Here is an 18,622-nt window from a genome sequence, read left to right on the forward strand (position 1 = left end):
ATAGCAGATCGACACACCCATTATTGAAATAACAAAGGTCACCTTCTCCACGGCTTTGCGGACAATCTCCTTGTACTCCTCCTTTGTGATTTCCTTCTTTTGGTAATAAGGTTTCATTGCTGTCTTGACTTCATTAACAGCTTTCTCTTGAAACAGTTGCTTCTGAAGGGAGAAAACAAATTGCGATGGTGTAAAGAAATAATACTCAAAACTAAAATATCTGGTAGGGTTACCTTTTCTTTTTTGGAACTGTCTGCTTGAGCTGTGTGATGCTGCGTTGTTGAAGATGGCTGTGCCTGGCTTACAGTGAAGTGGCTTTCTTTTGTAGGATTGGCAAGCAAGCCTGATTTGACAAAAGCTCCCAATGTGCTCATCATCTGGGCCAAACAAGCAAAAACGTTCATACACATTAGGTGTATTGGCACAATCATTTTTTGACAGATTGCTTTTAGGCCCGTTATGGAGAATGCTAGCTATTTATTCAAAGTGTGTTGGAGGAAAGGAACATGCAAGATCTGTGCCTGGGCACTTAAACGATAATTGAAATTTTAAAACTCATCTTAAAAAAATCAATCCAACATTAAACTTGATTCTCTCTTTTCGCAAAATCAAAAAGCATCAAAAAATATGTCCCAATAAAGCAGCATTATTTTCCTTGTAATGTTTAAACTTACTTTACTACAAAAAGAAGGGGTTTTATTTTGCCCATTTTACATTAATTTATTATATTTTGTTTACTTGGTTTTCAGATCATTTTGATGTAAAAAATTATTTGCCCTGACAGATCATTTTTAGAATATTTTTCCCCTAAGTATATCTTTTACTAGTAGAATAAAACAAATGAATATTATCAAATGATTGTTATTTTAACTGATTTTGTTAAACTGAGATATCTATGCAGGATTTATGTTTTTTTTTTAAATCCATAAAAGGTACAGTATGTTTAAAAATATTTAATTGATATTAAACTAAAACGTGAATAACACTAAGAATTGGCCACCTGCCACATTTGATAATTTTGCTTGAATCAGGAATATTTAAATGGAATTTTTTTTTTGAAAAGGACAAAAAAATCTCCCATTGGGGGAATTATAGGTACTATTAGAAGGGAAGTGGGGGATCAATTGCTTTTTGTGCAGTGTACAACATCAAACATCCCCAATAAACTACGGGTTTAGGGCTGGCAATCCAGTCAGTCCTTTAGGACGCAAATTGTTTGGACATTTCGCTTCCCCAACTCAGATGGTGCAAATTATTACATCATTATTAAAATGGCAGGAGCTTGTTAAGGATCTTGGATATTGGAATCACCCGAGTTGAAGAGAAACCTCCAAAAACATGCAGGACATATGGCCCTTGAGGATCGGGTTGCCCACCTCTAGGTTAGGAGAATAGGTAGCTAAAAAAATATATACGTATAGTTCTGAGGGATTATAAATGTAAAAAAAAGTTGTCAAACATGGTAATAGAAGACCTTAAGACGCTGTCATTTTCATATGCAAGCTTTTATTTTTAAATGACAGATTAATAAAAAGTTGAATAAATCATCACTCGGTACCTGCGCAGCTTGACCATCAAGCTGAGATGCAACCATCTGGCTTCCATGCAGCATGGGTGGCGGTGGAGGGGGAGGTGGAGGCAGCACTTGGGCCCCCACAGCGGGGACCTGGAGCAGTGGCACTGCTGGTTGAAGTTGCATGGAGGGCAAAGCATATGGTGCTGAGGGTTGCAAGCTGACCGGCAAGGGGCCCCTGGGACCTTGCGAAGGAAAGTGATGATGGAGGACATTCAGCTGCAGAGGGGGCGGCGGAGGCGCCATTGTGCTCAGCACGGGTGCCAAACTGTTGCCCGAGACAGTTGAAGGTGGCGGTTCGCTCTTGCCAACATCTACAAATAAAACAATTCACCCCACTTACAACTTAATCATATTTTTTAAATTCCAATCCAATGGCTTTGATCACACGTGAGACTCGTTTTTTTTTCAAATGGGCCATTTTTTTATTGTCCAATTAATTATAATCAGCTAATAACTATATATACGTGACGTTTCTTCAGTTTGGCCCACAATAATACTGTTTTTTGATAGTTTTTGTGTGACGTTAACCACATTCCCGAATGCAAATTGTTGGCCATGTTAAATTGGTTCACCAGACGTGGTTAGATGTTTTCAAAGGTCTTCACTAATTTTGTTGGATGTTCAAATGAAAGTGGAAGGCTAAAGGCGTCATTTTATCTTTTGTAAGTCCAGTTACTCAAGTAGAGGGCTGAGGGATAAAATCTCATTTAGTCCATGGGACTTCCAAAGCTTAACAAAAACAGTGCACCGTTTCTGTCGGAAAATAACTCTGGATAGAACCCTTAGTGTCCCTGTAAGCTAGGCCGCAAAAAGTGCAACCTTAACCGATGAGTGGATGGCAGACCAAGGCCCTGACTTGCAATCGGTGCAATCCAATTGTACCCTAACCCCTTTTGTACTCGTTTGTCCCAAGTATGGTTGTAGTTTATTGTTTACCGAACTTTAGTCATCGTAACATAGCTTGGAACATTCTTCTAACAACTGACGGCCTTTACCCATCCAGAACTTTGTTTTCCATATTTCTGAGGTCAATCACAAGAATAGGAAGGTAAACTTCCGCACACACCCATCCAATATGGCGTCAGCTAATAATGTTGCTCGGAAGTAGATAATGTGATAGAAAGTATCAATACTTTACCAACATGAGCAAATGGGGACAATACAGACTTTTTTTCCTGTCTTAAAGTGTGTAAGAAAACTTAATCCAGCAATATTGAGTTAAAAGCATCACTTGGTAAAGGCAATATATCTTTACCTGTGGCAGGCTGCTCCTCTTCAGATCGGACCCAGCTTCCTGCTCCTCCTTTTTCCCTCTTGGAATAATAATCCTGAACGTCAGCAGGAAGTGTCCTTCGCACGGCCCAACTGGACGCCGACGACCAACCGGAGCGGTCTCTCATGGACTCGCTGGCGTCCGACTCCTGTTTCCTACGGCCACGATTCTCGTTGAAGCGACTGTAGGCGTCGTTTCCTGAAGCGTCGCCTGTTCCAAAATTATTTCGCGGCTGCCTGCGGTTGTCGTCCTGTTGGTTGTAGTACCCTTGGCCACCACCTCCCCGGCGAGAACGGCCTTGCTCGTAGCCGCTGCGCCCCCAGTTCCTGCCCTCGACATTGCTGCGGCCTTTTTCCATGACCCAGTCCGGATTTTCTGACCAAGAATAGCATTCTGGAGATTTATCTGAGCGAATGCCGTTTTCAAAGCGACCGGTGCCTCTGTAGTAGCGTTGTCCGTTACCGCCCTGCCCTGTCCTGCAGCCACTCTTTGGTTCAAGATGCCTGGCGGGAAGCCGCTCAGGGCTGGGCCCTCGTCTGTGCGACCTGGTTCCAGAAGGAGACCGTGACTTGGATCGAGAGCGACTTCTGGACCGTCTCCGCTTTGCGTCACGGCTTCGCTCTCTCCTCGAGCGATCCCTTTCTCTGTCTCGCTCACGTTGCCTTTCTCTGGAACGAGAGCGCCGGGACGCGTCCCATCTGGAATCTCTCTGAGGTGACCAAGAGGAGTTCATAGAGTGGAAGCGAGAGCGTCGTCTGCCGTTTCTCCCCTCTGGGCTAGAGTCCTTCTCCGTGTGGTCTTCGGATATGTAATCTGTGATGGGAACGGAAGCTTCTGCGGCAGCACTTTCTTGCTCATCTTCCAAATTGGTGGCGCTTATGGGCGAGCTGCAATCCATTGGCACAACATTTGTATCATCTTTTAATTGATCGTCGATTGTAAGTATGTCTGCTTCGAGTGTTTTCAAATTCTCAGTCGTGTTTCCTTCCTCTTCATTAACGTTTTCCTTGGCGATTGTGGAAAGATCAATCTGTAATTTGTGATCACTTTTTCCCGATTCTACTTTGTAACCCTTTGTTATGCAGTTTTGTTGAATGGCATTTTCGCAATCAGATGTTAGGTTTTCAAGAGAATTCTCTGGTTCCGAGAGTGGCGATGAGGTGAGCTTTTCATCATCTGTAATTGAAAATGACATAGTGGCATGTTCCTCCTCTTGTTTGCCAGAGCACTCAGAACCGGATAACTTAGGAGGGGAGTCCAAAGAAGAGGACAAATGGCTTTTGTTTTCATCATGGTGTGATTGAGTGTTGGAGTCTACATCTTCAGTGCTTAAACATGCTGCAGCTTGTTGTCCACCAAGTGAATCAATGTCTGCCGTAAGATTTTCTTCTTCTGAATTGTTTATTTCAGGCTCGACTTCATCCTTCTCATCTTTTCGATCAGCAATATCCTTGTCGTCCTCACTTTCTGACGAACTCCCAACAATTTCGGGTGGCTGATTTTTTCTCGTGTTTTTTCTTTTTCTGCCAACCTTTGTGTTTTTTGAGGACAAATGGCTTTTGTTTTCATCATGTTGTGATCGAGTGTTGGAGTCTACATCTTCAGTGCTTAAACATGCTGCAGCTTGTTGTCCACCAAGTGAATCAATGTCTGCCGCAAGACTTTCTTCGTCTGAATTGTTTATTTCAGGCTCGGCTTCGTCCTTCTCATCTTTTCGATCAGCAATATCCTTGTTGTCCTCACTTTCTGACAAACTCCCAAGAATTTCGGGTGGCTGCTTTTTTCTCGTGTTTTTTCTTTTTCTGCCAACCTTTGTGTTTTTTGAGGGCAAATGGCTTTTGTTTTCATCAGGTTGTGGTTGAGAGTTGAAGTCTACATCTTGAGTGCTTGAAGATGCTGCAGCTTGTTGTGCATCAAGTGAAACAACGTCTGCCTTAAGACTTTCTTCTCCTTCTAAATCATTAATCTCAGGCTCGGCTCCATCCTTCTCTTCTTGTCGATCAACATTATCCTTGTCGTCCTCACTTTCTGACTGACTCCCAACAAGTTCGGACGACTGCTTTTTTTTCGTGTTTTTCCTCTTTCTGCCAGCCTTTGTGATTTTTGCCTGCTTTCCCATTCTTTTAGCAGACTCCTGAGATGCAGCACCAGATTTGGAGGCATGGATGGGAGAAGAGTCTGAGTTGGACAGACTGGACTGGGGAGGGGATGGCGGATCGGAGACCAAAGGTTCCGTTGGAGGTTGACTATTAATTCCTGGTCGTCGGGGACGTAGGGATCCTGCTTTTTTGCTGGGTGCTTTGGAGTTAGAAGCTCTTCCCCCTCGCTTTCCTCTTCCTCTAGGACAGGTAATAGCACAGACGACACCCTGGAAAACTAACAACATGAAAAGCGTTAAGGTTTGAAGGGATCACTAGTGTCAGGCCTAACTATTGAACCTCTAAAATCATCCCAAAAAAACAGCATTTTCTGCTCAACCATTAACCCGTGTGTTGTAAAAAGGGAACAGATTCTATTTTGTGAACAACTCAAGCAAGGGGCCTCACCAAAAAAAATTATAATAACTGAAAGACAAAATGGCCAACTTGTTTTCCTACAGTATAACTTGTGCTTTTTATGTGTTATATTTTGGAAAAAAATGTACAATGTATGAAACAAATTTTTAAGAGCCCTGCTGATTTTAGTTTGGACTATCTTGGCGTCGCAATTTGGAAAAATATTGCAATTGATTTGTAACTGAATTGTGATGCCAAGGTACAAAGCCTTGATAAATTCAGAAAATAGATTTCCATGAACATTTTTTATCTATTTAAAAAACAGCAATTATCTGGTTTTGCCTCTTCAAAATCAAACTGCACTATGAAATTGCGCTTTACAGAACAACAAAAAATACAGTAATGACTAAGCTAAGATGATTTTCTATTCAATGGATCTGCCTTTTGCCTGAATTTTTCTTTTGCAATGAAATGCCTGCAGATGAGAGTAGCATGGAAAACCGGTGAGACAATGGCTTGACGCCTTACCTGGTACCTTGTCAAATTTGATCACAATCTGAAAAACTGAACATTGTTTTTACACATTTTTCTAATGGTACGTTTAGGCGTTTCCAAAAGTGACCATTTGGAGATGACCAGTTTATCACACTAAAACCTTTGCCACTGTGTATTTTTCTTTTTAACATTTTGAGAGAGTTGTAAAAGTTTGACGTCCCTTTCCTATCATTATTGTTAAGAGTTTCACGCAAAAATGGTGGGTAAAATTAAATCTGGAGTGGCGTATCGCATGTTTATTTTAGGGTCTAATGCAATTGCACCAAGTCATCTGCCGTATTGTTCTTTTCAGAATTTCATCGGCTAACCAATGTGCAGATTGCAACAAGGAACATCCAACGATGAATAAATGCTTTTAGGCAGAGGTTTTTAATCCGTCAGCATTATTGTGTTTTGGAGTAAATATTTTACACTGGGCAGCACGGCGGGGCAGTGGTTAGCGCTTGTGCGGCACAGTTCATGTCATGGGAACCTGTCGTGGGTTCAAATCCAGCTCCAGACTTTCTGTGCGGAGTTTGTATGTTCTCCCCGTGCTTGCGTGGGTTTCCTCCGGGCACTCCGGTTTCCTCCCACATTCCAAAGACATGCATTTCAGGTGAATTGGCCGGTCCAAATTGTCCCTAGGTGTGAATGAGCGAATGAGTTGTCTGTCCCTGTGTGCCCTGCGATTGGCTGGCAACCAGTTCAGGGTGTCCCCTGCCCACTGCCCGATGATTGCTGGGATGGGCTCCAGCCCCCCCACGACCCTACTGAGGATAAGCGGTACGGCTAATGAGATGAGATTTTACACAATTAGATTCACTGGACTGTCGTGGATTTAAGAAATCCATATTTGCAGAGAATCATCTCATGAGCTGACTAACAGAGGACGTGAATTGTTAGCTATGCCAGCTTTATAGTTTTTGGATACTTGTTTCAGACTGAACGTGATGTTTATGTCATGTGTACGTTTTAAAATGGTCATATCTTGAATCCCAAGAGTTTATGATTTCCAATAACATATTTCAAAGGCTGGTGAAATTGTGAAATCACGTCTTTGTTGATAAAAAGTCTGAAGGACCGTTGTTGGAAGGTTAATGGGTTTACTTGTTGAGATTTGGTTTACAAATATTTCAAAGCACCTCCTTAATACCCCCCAAAAAGTGTACTATTTTGAGGTACACACAGCAATTGATCAGACATACCAAAATGATTAGGCCCAGATAATGAAGTGTAGGACACATGGGATGATAAATCTCCAAAAGTAAATGGAGAGTTGTTGGCATTAGAAGGGACAAACCTGCAAGAAAAGGGAAATAGTTTTTCTTTTTTTTTTTGCATTTAACAGCTTACCAAATGCCATATATTATATAATATATGAATCATCCATCATGTTTTATTACATTGAGGTTCCTCTGGCTGTAATAGGAGCAGCAGGAGAGAACCACAGGCACTCTTGTGCCTGACGTTTGCACTGTTCTGTTTCATAGATTATGTCTTCCATCAGCGCCACAGGCTCAGTACTGCAAGAGGATGAACGTGTTATTTACATTGCAAAACCGAAACATACTTGACCGGAAATGTGGGATATTCTAGACTATTTCTGTGCACTTGCCAATGATACTAAATCAGGCATGAAAACGGGTCAGGGCTGAAACATGTGAGAAGGTTGGGGAACATATACCTTATTTATTTGAGTATAACGCGCAACGCTTTATTTTATTAAAATTTGGTATAAAATGTTGTTCAACTTTTCTCGGCTTTTTCTCAAATATTTTATTGACAACAATAAACACTATACCAACAAATTTACAATCATTTTCAGTGAAGAAAATAAGTATTTGAACACCCTGCTATTTTGCTATTTCTCCCACTTTGAAATCATGGAGGTGTCTGAAATTTATCGTAGGTGCATGTCCATTCTGAGAGAGAAACTACAAAGAAAATCCAGATATCACAATGAACGATTTATTTGTGTGATACAGCTGCAAATAAGTATTTTCAACACCCAATCAAACCCAATCAAAAATCTTGAAGGGAGCTTGAACTATGTGTTTCTCACCGACAACTCAGAAACCTGACTGAAGATCCCTCCTGCAGTGTGTGCAAACCTGCTGAAAGAATACGGGAAACGTTTGAAATGAAATGATCTGCATTTATATAGCGCTTTTCAAGTAAAGACTTCCCAAAGCGCTTTACAGTGTGCTTCACATTTCCCAATAGCGGCAGTGCAGCCATGTAAGGCGCTAACCTGCTTATTGGGGGCATTAGGGGTTCAGTGTCTTACCCAAGGACACTTCGACATGTAACACGGACAAGCCGGGATTTGAACTGGGATCCCTTGATCCCAACAGGAGCGCTCTACCTCCTGAGCTACTGCCGCCCCAATCATTTTATTTATCATTTCTAACAGGGAAATTTCCAAATAAAATGAAAAAAAGCAAAAGTGATACTAACATACAAAAATGGAAACCAACACATCTTCACAAATTGCAGACCGGTATCTCTGCTTCGACATGTAACACGGAGGAGCTGGGATTCGAACTGCGATCTCTTGATCCCAAGACGAGCGCTCTACCTCCTGAGCCACTTCCACCCCGTACCATTAATTTTCTCAGGTTCAGATACTAAATTATAAGTATCACACAAATGAATTGTTAAAAAAATCAAGTATTGTGATTTCTGGATTTTTCTTTTTAGTCTCTCTCACAGTGGACATGCACCTATAATGAAAATTTCAGACCTCTTCATGATTTCTAAGTAGGAGAAACAGCAAAATATCAAGATGTTCAAATACTTATTTTCTTCACTGTATTTCATGTCCTTCAAAGTCCGATTCATCATCAGATAGACCAAAGGGTTTCTATTTTGAGTTTATTTATATTTTCATATCTATGACTCTGTTCCCCAGTCCATACCATTCGTCCCTGGTACCATGAATAAAAATTGTGAAATCTCATGCACGTTACACACTAATAAATACAGTACGTAGCCGCACCAATTATAACGATTTAAATTCAAACGCACGACCTCAAACACTCGTTTCACTCTGGGAGATCTCACAATGCAGCTGTCCCCACCTCAAAACATTTTCTCCTTAGATATATACAATTCATATAGGTCACCCTTTCTGACTTCAAAACTGTGAATTTCTCCTTCAGATGATGAAGATTTTCATGCCCGACAAATACTCCATGAGAGTGCAATTATGACTTACATGTCCTGAGTTGACGTCGCAAATGGAAGAAAGGGAGACGATAGCCAAGTACAGATCTCTGTTCCCCTCACCTGAAAAGGATTTAAGTATGTTTAAATGTGTCGCTACTTTAAGTATATCTAAGCCCCAAATAAGAATCCAAAATTTTTTTTAATTGTCGCAGGGTTTTATAACTGTTATTGAAAATTTTATTGAGTACTTTCACATTCTAAAATATAATTTTTGACACAACCTTTTGTTTTTTTCCCCCCCAAACATTAACCCTTATGTTGTGTTAGGGTCTCCAGTGACCAGGTTTAAGTTTATAAAATGCAATATTGATGTATCTCGGACACTAAAATATCATTTAAATGAGAATACATTGTAATGGATGCATATAATGTTTGTTAAGATGTTGAATTAGCTGTATTGAGCAATAGTTTATTAGTTGGTGGTTAGTTGTGCAAATTCCTAACATAACACGAGGGTTCAATAAATACAGTACCAAAGTGACATGTGGAAAACCTACCTTTTTAAGGCTTACTGAAGATGGGAGCTCATCGGTGCCTGGTATTGGAATTAACATATTACTTTTTTTTAATGCTTTGAAATGCACCTTCAATGAAAACGAAACACATACATTTTCGAACAAGATCTTCTTTTTTCATGTTGATGATCTTTACCCTTAGTTGCCTGAACTTTTTTCTGTGTTTACTTCTGGTAACAGAAAAATAGATCAACAAAAATTTACAATGTTGTTTCTTTTTCTTAGATTAATCACATATTCAAATACTTACTTAAGACTAACACTGTGTCCAGGATCTTTACACATGCAAATCTTAGCTTTGGGTTCGGACATTTGCTGTCGCACTGGAACCTACATACAACAAAAATACAAATTACTTCATTAATGCAATATAAAAATGAAGTGACTAGTGAGGTAGAATGATGTCCCAACTAAAAATAAACAGACCTGCACACAGTGCAGGCTTCCATCCCATCCGCAGACATTCCTGAACGGTCGCCTGTCTACCGGACAAGAAGGGACCACCTGCATCTCATGGGACATAATCACTTTTAAATAACAAAAATGGCAATGTGTTACAAAAGTTCATGTTTTTTTTTTATTACAGTGTGTTTGTTTCATATTTGTGTTATAAATTTGTAATCTAATCTTATCAATGATGTTGACTAATTTAGCTAAAATAATTTTGATTGTGAAAGCTAATAAGCCACAATAGTGCATTTTTTGGGTTGATTTTCTTGGGCCTAATTAAAAAACTAATTAAAAAATTTCCCTCACTTGATGATCTCAAACAGGTGGTGAATGCGGCCTAACCGACAACTTGCCAGTTCGACCCGCTCCCAGGTTCACTTATTAAAGGTCTTTTTGGCGTCCTTGGACCTTCAGTTCTAAATATTATAAACATATCACTCTCCTCAGGTGTAGTTCCAGCAGCTTTTAAGTCCGCCGTTATTAAACCCACACTGAAACGACCCAACCTTGATCCAGAAATCTTATGTAATTATAGACCTGTGTCAAACCTTCCTTTCCTTTCTAAAGTACTTGAAAAAGTAGTGGCACAGCAGCTGAATGATTTCATATCCGAGAATAACCTTTTTGAATCAATGCAATCAGGATTCAGGGCTAACCACTCTACTGAGACAGCTCTGGTCAAGGTAACAAATGATCTCCTACTGGCAATGGATTCTGGTGCTTCATCACTTTTGCTGCTGCTGGATCTTAGTGCTGCTTTTGACACAGTGCACCACAATGGAAAAATGGATTGGTCTCTCAGGAACCGTCCTCTCATGGTTCAGATCCTACCTCTAAGATAGGACGCACTGTGTTAAATATGGCGAAAAGACATCTGAGCCCTTAGGACGCACTGTGTTAAATATGGCGAAAAGACATCTGAGCCCTTTAATGTTACCTGTGGTGTTCCGCAGGGTTCAGTGCTTGGCCCCCTTCTTTTCAGCATTTACATGCTTCCATTAGGTTATATTATTCGCAAGTACAATATTAGTTTCCACTGCTACGCAGACGACACTCAACTATATCTTCCGTTGGAGGAATCTGCCACACTAAACTGTGGAAATTTGGAGGCCTGCCTCATTGAGATAAAAGAGTGTATGTCACTCAATTTCTTGCGTCTTAACTCTGAAAAGACCGAAATGTTGGTCATTGGTCAATCTAAATGCCGTGACTTATTCTCAAAAACTGCTGTGAACATTGACAAATGTCACATCACACAGAGTGACTCAGTTAAAAATTTAGGTGTCATATTTGACCCTGATCTATCCTTTGAAACGCATGTAAAGAAAATTACTAGAACCGCTTTCTTCCATCTTCGTAACATTGCTAAAATTCGTCCTATGCTGTCTCAGTCGGATGCGGAAATTATAATTCATGCGTTTGTTACCTCCCGTCTTGATTACTGTAATGCACTACTCTCTGGTCTCCCGAAGTCTAGAATCAAGTCTCTTCAGCTGGTACAAAATGCCGCAGAGAGGCTTTTAACTAGGACAAAGAAGTCCGATCACATCACACCGATTTTGGCTAACCTGCATTGGCTCCCAGTTAGCCTTAGATGTGATTTCAAGGTTCTCTTAGTATTATACAAAATCATACATGGACTTGCTCCCTCTTATCTTTCAGATCTGATTTCCCGGTCCGAAGCCTGCGATCTGAGAGTGCAGGTCTTCTGGTGATCCCAAGAGCAAAGAAGTGTTCTGCTGGTTCGAGAGCGTTCTCCATCCGGGCACCGGTGCTGTGGAATGCTCTTCCCCCTGAGATCCGATCTGCAACCTCAGTGGAAATGTTTAATTTTAAGCTTAAAACTCACTTCTACTCTATAGCATATGAATAACCTACTCTTCTCGTTGGCTCCAGAGCAGGGGAATGTATAATAATATTCTGAAAAATAGTCTGTGTAATATAGTGTAATAATCTGTGAAGCCCTTTGAGACTCTTCGTGATTTAGGGCTATACAAATAAAAATGACTTGACTCTGCGTTTTTTTGCCTGTATTAGTACCAGAGTTGTAACCATAGAAGAGTTCAAAATCACCTCAGCCCAAGTGAGGAGGCATTCAAGGCAGAATACATGAGAGCAGCTGTCCGGCATGGCAAGTTCCTCCCTGGTTGGGACCCCCAAGCAGATAGGACAACGCTCTGCTTCTTCCGCATAGCTCCCATTAGGGGACGACCCCTGGCCACCTACAAGAAAACATTGGATGACATCTGAACCTATGGATTATAATACCATGGGCTAGGTTCACAGTGCAGGGAAATCTGATTTTTTTGCAGACGCGACCAGTATTTGATCTGTTGAGTCTGACTGAACGACACAAATATGATTTTTTCACACCAGACACAGGCCAAATTGATATGTGGTCTTAAAGCCGCTATATATCTGATCTTTTGAAATGCGACTTCTGTGTGTGGGATCCAGGAACATTCATGCAACCTGCACATCATCAAGAAGGGGGGAGGAAGCGTAGAAATCAAGAACTATGATGGACGGAAACACATAGACCATTCACTGGAGGGAAAGCAAGATTTTGGATTAATCAGTATTTGGGGGACAACTCTGTTCAGCTTCTGGTATAACAATACCTTTAAAATGCTAAAACGTTATGCAGTTAGCAAAAGTGTAGTTCTGCAAAAATTGCGAGTGATGTCACGTGTCCTCTTCTGCTTATGCTAAACACTTGTGACGTTTCGCACAGGAGATGCATAAAAGTCACACGAGAGCGCATACAATTTGCATTTATTTGGAAATGTGAACTATCTCAAAAACCATCAGATTTCACCCAAAAACAAAAAGGCAACGGAATTGAGCATTAAGCTTTGCACTGTGAAGAACCTAGCCTTAGATGCCTCTCAGGTAAAAAAACTCACCGCTTTCAGCTCCAGTCATGTCCAGCCCAGGGCTGCCCAAATCGCCACTACAAGTAAAAGGTCAATTATCAACAACATGCATGAGGCGTTTAAAAACTAAGCTGTTGCAGATGACACAGAAAAATCAAAGTTAAGTCGCGGAAAAAATGTCACACTGTATTATTTTGACACGTTTTTACATACATTGCACAATTTTTTGTGGCACTATTGATGTGATGCTTTTACAACCTAAGCTAATTTGTAAATATTTGCAAATTTATCCCGACATTTTGATCTCTTTTTTTCTCTTACATGTTTATTCTGGAGTGCCACGTCTAATCTTGTTGCAAAAATGGTTCCCTTCCTTGTTATGAATGACAATTAAGAAATTGTAATCCTTATTATAGAGCCCATTTTGATCCCTTTTTATTTTGTAATTTCATCATACTGCCTTTGTGTAGTAATTTATTTTTGGAAAATCCTGTTGACAAATTGCTATTATTTTAAAAGCTTCACATCAGATACATACAGAAGACAAGATATGGACATTTGATTTCTTCTTGGTCATCTTCATTGTCATAATTAGTAACCAAGGGTGCAATAAACAATTACTTTAATAATAAATCTGTAATGTATTTTTTCAAATTATTTACTGAAATGTTTTTGTTTCATTTGTATTTCACCAAAGACCATGGATTCACTATATCATTGTAGAAAATGTAAATGTATAAAGCTCCTGGTTTAGTTACCAAGCCAGAAAATACAGGACTTTCTCGGAAAAATAAAACTATAGTAAACAGGTAGGGCTGTACGATAAACCGAAATGGAATCGACATCGCCATGTGACGTAGTGCGGTAGTAAAACCGCATTGTACTGCTTTTTTTTTTCAAGGTTTTGTGCGAGTAATGGAGTGTTGGCCAACCACAATTGCTAATGTTTGAGTTTTAAAAGCACCGGCCAAACAGAGGCAAGTGTTAACAACAGCACTAGCGAAAAGGCGATTCAAATTTGCAAGCATCACACTATGCCACACCCACCGTGTGAACTCATTGAGTCGTCATGGCTGAATCAATAAACATAGTCACTGAGTCAACAAACGAGAAGGAATTGAAGCTTGCACCTAAGGGCCCGGTCACACAGCCGTTTGCGTCTGTATCGAGGCTGAATCACGGCCAGAAATTTCTGCCTGTGAAGCAGACGCTGTTGGACGCTTTGAGATCGCCATATAGACGAGATACAGCAGTGCTTTACACGCGGTCGGAAATTCCCACGCGGTTGGCCGCGCGAAAAAGTTTTGTGCTGCTCAAAACTTTAGACCACGTGTTAACCGCGGGCGGCACACGAGGTAATGACGCGGAAATGACGCGGAACGACGTGCTATGGCCGCGGCCAGGGCGTGGTTACACGTGGGTAGGACGGGAAATTTCAGCGGGTAATCGTGGGTGGAGCACGGTCATAGCATGTTCTGCGCCTGTATCGCGGTGTTATTACGTGAAATTAGCGTGTTACGCGTGTGACGGTCAAACGCCTTTCTCCGCGTACAGTATATACAGCGCGATTTGCCGAGCACACGTCAGTTGTGCTCGAAACGTCAAGGAGTGAACATGGATCCCCGTCACCGTAGTGACCTCGTCTTAATCCATTCTTATTTCTTGACATTTCTTTTCATTTCATAACAAGATAATAAAATAAAAATGAAAAACTTTTACAATAATAACATATTGGCTTCTTCGGTGCCATAGCTTGAAATCTTGATATTCACGGGACTGTGTCTTGAGCGGTTATGATTTCTACAGCCCGGTGTTATGCCGAGAAATGCATCCCTCCCGAGATTTGCATCCCCTCGCTACTACAACCACTTTTACCTCGTTTTATCTCACTTTTATATCACTTTTAGCAAATGTAATGGCGAACATATAACCAAATCCACTTCGTCTTGCATTTGTTGGGAATGTAATACAACTTAAACCATTCTGTCTTTGTTTTTGTTGTGAACGTAATCGAACGGTAATGCACACCGTATATAAATCACTTTTGAGAACTGTTATGCACTCTACCGTAAAGCTTATTATGCAGAAATAAGCTTTACGGTAGAGTGCATAACAGTTTCAATACGAGCGATTTGAATAGAAAAAGGCTAAATAAACATGTTACTTGCTCAGGTAAAAGTGGTTGTAGTAGCGAGGGGATGCAAATCTCGGCAAGGATGCATTTCTCGGCATAACACCGGCTCTGCAGCTTTTATACCCGTGGTCCACACGAGAAAATGACGCGAAAATGACGCGATGAGGAAGCGGAACAGTCGCCGGCGTCTGTTTTGCGGGCATACCACCGACGCGATACAGACGCAAACGGCTGTGTGACCGGGCCCTAAGAAGGACGGTACTGTACATCACTTGTTTGGACCTATTTTGGTTTTGACGAAGCGGACATGGAACAGAAGAAAAACGCCCGTTGCAGAATTTACTTTCGCGTAGGCGCTAGGTCCAGAGGAAACACAAGTAATTTGTACCAGCAAAAAATTGTCACGAATTACAATAGATGGCATGTCAAAGGGGTTACAAGGAAAAGACGAAGAAGGTGCATCTACAAGTGGACTGGGAGGTAAAACCTCCATCAAAGCATCATTTGTGGCCTTCACGCCGTACGAATAAAGTTTGAAAAGGCACAAAGAAATAACCAATACTGTGACTCTAGCTAAAATTGTGTAATAGTGTCCAACCCCGAAACTGCATTATTGATTAGAGGTAACACTTTTTATTTATTCAAGTTAATAGGTAAAATGTTATAAGAGTAATAAATAGTAGTAGCAGTAGTGTTAATAAGTTAGTAGGAATTGTGGGTTTGAATTAATACTAGAATATGTTTTTTGCACTGATGACCATGTTGCAGTATCATAGACAATGTTTTATTACACTAATTGCAGACATGTCACTTATACAGCTTTAAAAGTGAGTGAATTATTTTTGTGTGTGCAATGTTTAACTTTTATTGTATACAAATGTTATTAAAGAGTTCATATTTCCTTTTCAAATACTATTTATTTTAGATGTTTACTTAGTTTGGTGTGGACTATTTGAGTGTGCAATGTTGACCTTTTTATGGTGGATTTGGATGGATACATAAATTTCTTTATTGCACTGATGAACATGCTGCAGTAGCACATAGTACATTTTATGTTAACCTTTTTCTTGTGTGCACAATTTATTTTTGTTGTTGTTTACTTTGTTTGGTGTGGGTTATTTTAAGTGCGTACATTTTTTCTTTTATACAGTGCAAATTTTCTTGATATTTTTAAGAGTTCATTATTTCCTTTTTTCAAATGTTATTTATGTCAGAGGTTGACTTTGTTTGGTTATGAAAATCAAATAAATAATTGGATTGTTATTTTGTGGTGTTTAATTTAAAAAAATGTCTTGACCGCTTTTTAAATGAGCTTGAAGTGCTATCTAGTGCATTTAAAAGGTGGGTAGGTACCGTATTTTCCGCACTATAGGGCGCACCGGGTTATAGGGCGCACCCCCAAAAAATAGTTTTTGGTCCTATATCTTCCATACTTAAGGCGCACCAGATTATAAGGCGCTACAATGGGAACGTCGACAAAACAGTCAGATAGTTCAGTCCAACTTATTAACCCCTTAACATTCCGAAAGCTTGCAAAGAAGCAAATACGTGTCGTAGACACGTGCGGATGCGGTGTCCGTACGATGTCACTCAAATGCATCGTTCCAAATATCATTCGGAAGGTTAAAGTCTTGGAATTCAAGAAATGCCAACCATTCCTTAGTTTCTATTTTCTTTTTCGCTCGCAACTTTACTGTGCATATGACAATAAACACTTGGAATTAAGTTTAATTTAAAAAAAGACCCATCACAGAAACATCGATATCACTCTGAAACAAGATACTGGGAAAATAAATAGCCGGAGTAGCTCACCGGAGTCGTGTTCAATAATAATGTGCAACCATGGTCCTCTTATATCCGTGAGTGTAGTAAATCCAGGAGAGTAAAATATTTACAAATACAGTACAGAAAAGTAAAATACTGTTTTCTCTATGCCGTCAACCCAACATGCAATTCACATTCATCTTGTACGGCCAATTGCAGGCTTTGTTTTGCCCCTTTAGCCTATGCCAGCCTGTAAAATGATAAAAAGGATCCGCCCTTTTTACCTCTGAATAACTTTAGCCAATAGTGATCGATTCAACTGATGATTGACACATCTTTTTCGGCCAATTGCAGGCTTTGTTTTGCCCCTTTAGCCTGTGCCAGCCTGTAAATGATAAAAAGGATCCGCCCCCTTTACCTCCGAATAACTTTAGCCAAAAGTGATCGATTCAACTGATGATTGACACATCTTTTTCGGCCAATTGCAGGGTTTGTTTTGCCCCTTTAGCCTATGCCAGCCTGTAAATGATAAAAAGGATCCGCCCTCTTTACCTCCGAATAACTTTGGCCAATAGTGATGGATTCAAATGATGATTGACACATTGGTTAGCCAATGAAACGCTGGTATATAAATCCCAGCATACACCGCGGACTACTTCGCGTTCAGGGGAAAATCTAGTCGGCGGCTGCTTTCATTAGTTGCAAGACTTTGCGACTTAATATTAATCCATATATAAGGCGCATGGTCAGCTTTTGAAAAAAATTAAGACTTTTAGGTGCGCCTTATAGTGCGGAAAATACGGTAAAGCTTGCCAGAGGATGGTACTGTTTTCTATAAGTTTAGCATTTCAATATGCTTGGGTGTAAACAAAAACAAAACAAACACAGAAAATGTACTTAAAAAAAATCAAATCGAATATTGCATCGAAAACACAATACTGGCCTGAAAAATTGTTGGTCTGTTGTTGTGTGTTTTTTTTTTTCCCAAAAATCATCTCATCTCATCTCATTAGCCGTACCGCTTATCCTCGTTAGGGTCGCGGGGGGGCTGGAGCCCATCCCAGCCATCTCCGGGCAGTGGGCAGGGGACACCCTGAACTGGTTGCCAGCCAATCGCAGGGCACACAGGGACAGACAACTCATACGCTCATTCACGCCTAGGGACAATTTGGACCGGCCAATTCACCTGAAATGCATGTTTTTGGAACGTGGGAGGAAACCGGAGTGCCCGGAGGAAACCCACGCAAGCACGGGGAGAACATACAAACTCCGCACAGGAAGTCTGGAGCTGGATTTGAACCCACGACAGGTTCCCATGACATGAACTGTGCCGCACAAGCGCTAACCACTGCGCCGCCGTGCTGCCCTTCAAAAATCATGCAGCCCTATAAACAAGATCTTTATTTTCTGGATTGCTATTAAAAATGTCATACATTCTGGAATTATTTCCAATAAATTACATATTGAAAGTTGTTGTTTATTTGCGGATTATGGCAAAAACTTAAATATCGCATCTCAAAATATTACAATATCCTGAAGACGTACATTAGTACGCTATAAGCTCCCTATAGCGTGCAAGATTACCCAAAATCCAATCGATATCGCGATGTGAAGTAGTGCAATAGTGTAACCGCAAAACACAGCGTTTTTTTCAAGAATTCATAGTTTCAGTTTGTTATTTGAGTGATGGAGTGTTTGGCCAACACAAAGTGTAACATTTTGTGGTTTAACAGCGCCGGACAATCAGAAGCAGGTTGTAATGGCATCAACCAATAAA

General features: G+C 40.5%; 1 protein-coding gene across 4 annotated transcripts in view; it reads right to left on the reverse strand.

Moving 5' to 3' along the window:
- scaf11 (SR-related CTD-associated factor 11) overlaps positions 1-18,622 on the reverse strand; it is a 31,095-nt gene that overhangs the window by 2,264 nt on the left and 10,209 nt on the right. Inside the window, exons 2-15 of one of the 4 annotated variants that reach the window (XM_088347565.1) lie at positions 12,978-13,024; positions 12,145-12,293; positions 11,707-11,883; positions 10,048-10,125; positions 9,872-9,951; positions 9,715-9,788; positions 9,604-9,641; positions 9,096-9,166; positions 7,282-7,401; positions 7,084-7,178; positions 2,832-5,225; positions 1,559-1,887; positions 234-377; positions 43-162 (exon numbers count right to left, since the gene is read on the reverse strand). In XM_088347565.1, the coding sequence (XP_088203691.1) occupies positions 43-162; positions 234-377; positions 1,559-1,887; positions 2,832-5,225; positions 7,084-7,178; positions 7,282-7,401; positions 9,096-9,166; positions 9,604-9,641; positions 9,715-9,788; positions 9,872-9,951; positions 10,048-10,125; positions 11,707-11,883; positions 12,145-12,293; positions 12,978-12,996 (3,888 nt within the window). In that variant the 5' untranslated portion in view covers positions 12,997-13,024. Of the gene's footprint in view, positions 1-42; positions 163-233; positions 378-1,558; positions 1,888-2,831; positions 5,226-7,083; positions 7,179-7,281; positions 7,402-9,095; positions 9,167-9,603; positions 9,642-9,714; positions 9,792-9,871; positions 9,952-10,047; positions 10,126-11,706; positions 11,884-12,144; positions 12,294-12,977; positions 13,025-18,622 lie in introns of those variants that run through there. The other 3 variants (XM_088347564.1, XM_088347566.1, XM_088347567.1) reach the window with 3 other exon arrangements.

The sequence above is a fragment of the Urocampus carinirostris genome, chromosome 11, assembly GCF_059441175.1.
Source record: "Urocampus carinirostris isolate Australia breed hairy pipefish chromosome 11, RoL_Ucar_1.0, whole genome shotgun sequence".
NCBI lineage: Eukaryota > Metazoa > Chordata > Actinopteri > Syngnathiformes > Syngnathidae > Urocampus > Urocampus carinirostris.